We start from the raw sequence: 6286 nt of genomic DNA, 5'->3' as shown, positions 1-6286 counted from the left end.
ATGGATTTGAGATAAGCTAATGAAAAATCAATTCTGGATTTATTAAAAAGAGACTGACAATCTGTCTATCCACTTCTGAAAAATCAGTTTCCACAGGGACCTAACTGCTCTTTAATGCAACTCTAATAAATGATGAGAAAATGTTCTGCGTCTTGGTGAACTATCAACTGAATCCCAAATGACTAGAACATTAGGTGACAAAGAACATTAGATGTTAATGTTAAAAAGAAGGTTGAAAGTGTTCACAAAACAGTTATTTTAATGAAGCAAAAAGTATTTCACATTCCATAACTGTTGGACACATCCAGGAGAGCTAGGTCCCTTATCTCTTCCAGGAGTGTGTATAGGCTTCTTCCCTTTGTTTGACAGTATTTCTGATAATCTTCCTGAATGACGTTTACTTTGACTTCTTGAGCAAGCTGAGCCTCCTCCACAGATCTAGTTACTTCCTTCACTAAATCACTCTTTAACAAGAGGGAGCTCTGATGAAAAAGTTCTTTATCTGGTATCAGGTATGGTTTATTGCTTATTATTTCAAGCCTGATTGTATCAGAATGGCAACGGGAGGCCTGTACGGATATTCTCACCTATCACAGAGAAGAAAAGGCATGTTACCAAATCTCATTTTTTTTTTTTAAAGATTTTATTTATTTATTTGGCAGAGAGAGATCACAAGTAGGCAGAAAGGCAGGCAGAGAGAGAGAGAGTAGGAAGCAGGCTCCCCACCGAGCAGAGAGCCCGATGCGGGACTCGATCCCAGGACCCTGAGATCATGACCCGAGCCGAAGGCAGAGGCTTAACCCACTGAGCCACCCAGGCACCCCCCAAATCTCATTCTTCATACACGACACTGAAAGCAAGGCTTAATGTAAATACGGACTTACTGTTACATGGTCAAACAAATGGAACGTAACAGACTCCCCGCCTGTTGTGGTAGAGGTGATTTTGTTTTGAAATCGTTGAAGAGATCCTGGTTTCCATTCAGAACGGCTGTCTGAGCCACACGAGATCACCAAACCATCTTTATTTCTTAGATAAGCGGCACCTTTAATTCCAAACCTGAATCATTGCCAGAATAAAAATCCAGAGATAATGTATTCTCAGTATACAACTTTTGTACCCTCCATCTAGAATGCTAGTTTTTATTCTAGATTAAAACCAACTTTTCCTCTCACCTCCAAATATTTCACTGAGCAGGTGGAAAACTATTTTGCTAAATAAGGAAGTAAAATCCTGTCTTACTTAACACTAATACAGATGTACTAGATGCTAATCTTTTATAATTTTTTTTTAAGTAGGAGCCCAACATAAGGCTTGAACTCAGGACCCTACGATCACAACCTGAGCTGGGATCGAGTCGGATGCTTAACTGACTGAGCCATCCAGGTGCCCCTCCTTTTTATACTCTTATAGTGCATTATTCTCTTATAGTATGTACATCTGTACCTACAAATAGTTGTTGTATTTTAACAAGTTACATCTGACACAGTCTTTGTGTTCTACACTAATTTAACTATAATTTTTTTTTTTTTTAAGATCTTATTTGATAGAGACCATGAGTACAGTGGGGGTAAGGGCACAGGGACAGGGACAAGCACACTCCTGGCTGAGCAGGAAGCCCAACTCGGGTCTCGATCCCAGGACCCTGAGATCATGACACAAACTGAAAGCAGATATTTAAACCAACTGAGCCAGCCAGGTGCCCCTATAACTATGATTTCTTAACAACTATTATGTTAGATGTAACATACCTTGGTATAAATACGAGTACTCCATTTGTTCTAATTGAATATATAACTCCATCAGATATGCAACGCGCCTCATTCTCTGGGTCTTTGTCTTTAAAATACATGCACTGGAAGAGCTCCGTAGATTGCTTCTGAGAATGCTGGGCTGCCTGGAAGAAGCAGCACAACCCAAAGCAGGCTAAAGCACCCGGCCATCCCCAGGGGAAACGCAGAATTCATACTTCCACAGAAACGACGTCTTTAAAAAGGCTGGACTTACTAAAGTATTGGTAAGTATTAACACAAATATTCTTCCGTATCATGAATTCAATCAGTTTTGTGGGAGCCTAACCATCCAGCAAACATTGCCTAAAAATGTCCTTTAGAAAATTAATTCTTTAAGAAAATAACATGTGACTTAGACTCTGTTTACAGTTCATTCAGACAGGAAAGTATCTGAATCCATGCCTCCCCTTCATTTTGTCTGTCCTACCACAATCCTGCTGGTGCAAGTATAAATTAGTACTGCTATCCCAAAGGGCAATTTGGTCAAATGCACCAAAGATTTACTTGTGCACACCTTCTGAGTCAGCAATCTGGGCAACTGTCTGAGAAGTCTGTAAGGTATATATACAAGGAGGGATGTCAACTGGGTTGCCCAGGACAACAGTGCTGCCCAACAGAATCTGGGCAGAATGGAAACACTAGCCTACATGGCTAGTGACTATAATACTGCACAGCAGTGAACTAGAATACAAGATACAAAAATTGTATTAAATATTGAGGTAGTTTCCAATTTTTCTGTATCACCAAATTCTCTCTTCTATGCTGTACAATATTGTAGCCACTAGCCAACAATAGGAAATAAAATACAAAGCAGCTTCTAAAAGAAGCCTGTCATTTCTCTGAGGTGATGTTGTCAGTCACAGATGTGTCAAGTGCAAAAGATTTCAGAGAGCAGGTATGCTACCCTATTTGTCATGCATAAAAATCACGGTCTGGAATAGTGAATAATGGCTATCTTTGGGTGGTGAGATGATGCGTGGTCTTTTTGGGAAAAACATCTGACCTATTGTCAAATCTCCTACACCCACATTAAATGACTTTGTAACATCTGTAAATATTGAGAGCAACACAAGAGACATTACAATTTTTCACCTTATTTCCTTGGGTAGAATAATGTTAGAATTTAATGTGCTAGACTATATGGCTCTTCATTCCATCACAAAATAAAGCTGGTACTCTCTTAGCAAAAGAGATGATGGAAGAGAATTTAAAATCCCTTCTTACTCGGTTTCTGTTGTTGATATGTCTGCATAATTCCTCAAGATCTTTGTTGCTGAGCAAATTGTCCTTTATTTCCATTTTCTTATCTTTTGAAATGGCTGCCATCAGCAATCGGTGTACTACGATATCTGAGTATCTTCTTATCGGAGATGTAAAGTGAGTATATTTATCTAATGCAAGGCCTTCAAAAAGAAACCAAAAGATGGAAATCAACAACAACAAAAAATATTTTTTAAATGACCTGCTCAAGGTTATGGCCACACAAAAGAATGCTATCATTCACCATAATGATGGAACTCTTCCTCCGCACACGACCCAGTAGAGAAATACAGTGCGTTAGACATGGCCTGTGTGGCCATGGATCGCAGCAATCTGTTTACGATGGGATCGTTGGGGTCATTCGCATTATCCAGAGAATCAGCCAGTGTTTTATTGGACCTGACAAAAAAACCCGAAAGACCTTTATTTAGTCTCCAGCAACAATGTGCAAGTCAATACTCTAAGGGCAATCTTTCATTCTGAAGAAATTTTATTTTGGATCCATTTTAGATGCAACTCTTTTCAACTACAGAAATCTAGTCTGCTTTTAAGGTTGAAACAAAGAAAGTGTATAATTTTAAATAGTATTTCCAAAGTAGTTAAAAACCATGTACTGATACCTATGTGGTTAGGTTAATGTCCAGCACATAGTAGGTGTCAAATACTTTTGTGGAACTGAATTCCTAATACGCTTAATGTGAAATATCCCTTACAGATCAAAGAATGGACTTTTTGGAAATCAAGAATTACTGAGCCAGGGACACGTGGGTGGCTCAGTGGGTTAAAGCATATGCTTTCAGCTCAGGTCATGATCCCAGGGTCCTGGGATTGAGCCCCACATCGGGTTCTCTGCTTGGCAGGGAATCTGTTTCCTCCTCTCTCTCTGCCTGCCTCTCTGCCTACTTGTGATCTCTGTCAAATAAATGAAGAAAATCTTAAAAAAAACAACAACAACAAACAATTACTGAGCCAGAGGGACTTAAAAAACAGAACTAAACCAAACCTGAGGTGCAGTCCCTTTTTTTTTTTTTTTTTAAAGAGAAAGGGACAGGGAATATTGCTTATTTACTCAAATAATCTTTAAAACCCAGAAATATAGAATATTAAAAATGAAACTAACAGGGGTGCCCGGGTGGCTCAGTCGTTAAGCGTCTGCCTTTGGTTCAGGTCATGATCCCAGAGTCCTGGGATGGAGCCCCGCATCAGGTTCCCTGCTCAGTGGGGCGCCTGCTTCTCCCTTTCCCACTCCCTCTGCTTGTATTCCCTTTCTCACTGTGTCTCTATCAAATAAATAAATAAAATCTTAAAAAAAAAAAAAAAAAGTCACATGCTCTACTAACTGAGCCAACCCCTGTATAGCATTTTCAATAGGGAAAATCTTTTCTTCTGGAGGAGGGATAAAAATGTCTCATTCTATGAAGGGATGGTATACATTTATCTTTGGTGTGGTATTTTAGGATGTTGCCTCAAAGATAAGTTGCATTTTTAAAGCACTAAAATAAACAGGATTACTTCTTGGTATATGCCAAAGGGGTCTATGAAATTAAACCAGGAGTAACAGGTCCCTTACTTCTGCATCACAAATTTTAGTGGATCAAAATTATGCCTAAATAAACTTTTAATTTTAATCTCTATACCTACATTGTAGTAAATGCAGAGAGCCAAGAAGTTTTCTATTTTTGGTCAAAGATCTGGCTGTCCCATTTTAGGAACTACTATAAGATAAATAAGTGTACAGCACTCCCTCCATTCCTCTGCCCCCACAAGAGAGGAGTTACCGTGTATCTATGAAGAAGCCTTTTGCTTTAGCACATTCTCGCAGTTCAGAAAAAAACTCCTGCTGTGGAGGAGGGTGTTGGCGCAACAAGGCCTGATGAGGGAAACTCTCCCAGATCTTCTTGGCTACCCAGTGGTTGGCCAAGATCATGCATTCAGCCACCGTCTCGTGGACTTCCAGGGGCTGCCTGGGGATGAGGTCATGGATGTTCTTTTTTTCATCCAGCTGAACACGAATCTCTACCCCCTCTAATTCCAGGGCCCCGCAACGGTCTCGCTTAGCCCGGATGTGGCGCGCTATTTCAGTCAACTTTCCAATGGCCCACACCAACTCCTCTAGCTTGGCTTGTCTGCTCTTCTCATCCAAGTCTCTGAATTCTGGAATATCATCAACAATGTGGAAGTTTCCGTCCAGCAGTTCCTGGGCTGCTTCATAAAACAGTTTGTATGCTGATCGAATAATGGTTCTGCCGTACCACACTGTCTTAATTTCATAGGAGGTTTTATCCAATTCCCATATGACACTTACGGCATACCTATAAAACCAGTAACACTGACGTTATTCAATTCTTCCATTTTTGAAGCAAGTAGAATAGACCCTAAATGTAACTTAAAAGAAATGATAATGCTACAGGTTTTTGGACCAATGTCTCAATTCAAACACTCCGCCATTAACTCAAAAATTATTTAAAATTAAAACAACAAAGTTAGTCTAGATTCTGTTGAGCTCTGAGCATATCTGAAATGAGTTCACATGTAATGTTACAATGTTCTCCATTTTGATTACACTAGAGTAGCACTGAGATAATCAAGTCTGGTGGGCTTGCTAGTAAAGAAGAAAGCCTTTCAAATCAAAAGAATAACAATGAACTATCATATCACTCTCGATGGAGGGTTAATTAGCAAAAAAAGTTCACTTAATAAAGACCCACTTTACGGGGCGCCTGGGTGTCTCAGTGTGTTAAACCACTGCCTTCGGCTCAGGTCATGATCTCAGGGTCCTGGGATCGAGTCCCGCATCGGGCTCTCTGCTCAGCAGGGAGCCTGCTTCCCTTCCTCTCTCTCTGCCTGCCTCTCTGCCTGCTTGTGATCTCTCTCTGTCAAATAAATAAATAAAATCTATAAAAAAAAAAAAAAAAGACCCACTTTACCATCACTCTGTTTAAAAACACATGCAACATTTGCACCTCATATAAAAACAAAGGGCTACTTTTCCTAATATGTAGAGTTCTTACAAATTATTAACAAACAGATGGAGAGCAAAAAAAAAAAAAAAAAGGAAGGAACGGAACCTGAAAGTTCCTTTTATTTTTATTTATTTATTTATTTTTTTAAAAAGATTTTATTTATTTATTTGACAGAGAGATCACAAGAAGGCAGAGAGGCAGGCAGAGAGAGAGAGAGGAGGAAGCAGGCTTCCCGCTGAGCAGAGAGCCCGACGTGGGACTCGATCCCAG

General features: G+C 39.7%; 1 protein-coding gene across 4 annotated transcripts in view; it reads right to left on the bottom strand.

The window, feature by feature from the left end:
- Positions 1–239: 239 nt before the first annotated feature.
- The window catches only part of DIS3L (DIS3 like exosome 3'-5' exoribonuclease), a 34277-nt gene continuing 28230 nt past the window's right edge, over positions 240–6286 (bottom strand). For all 4 annotated transcript variants that reach the window (XM_059372321.1, XM_059372323.1, XM_059372322.1 and 1 more), the window contains 6 exons: positions 4832–5365; positions 3298–3452; positions 3018–3196; positions 1752–1897; positions 885–1059; positions 240–587 (listed from right to left, as the gene is read on the bottom strand). In XM_059372321.1, coding sequence (XP_059228304.1) covers positions 279–587; positions 885–1059; positions 1752–1897; positions 3018–3196; positions 3298–3452; positions 4832–5365 — 1498 coding nt within the window. In that variant the 3' untranslated portion in view covers positions 240–278. The remainder of the gene's footprint in view (positions 588–884; positions 1060–1751; positions 1898–3017; positions 3197–3297; positions 3453–4831; positions 5366–6286) is intronic.

This window comes from Mustela nigripes, chromosome 13 (genome assembly GCF_022355385.1).
Source record: "Mustela nigripes isolate SB6536 chromosome 13, MUSNIG.SB6536, whole genome shotgun sequence".
Classification (NCBI taxonomy): Eukaryota; Metazoa; Chordata; class Mammalia; order Carnivora; family Mustelidae; genus Mustela; species Mustela nigripes.
This window is presented reverse-complemented; position numbering and strand designations above follow the sequence as displayed.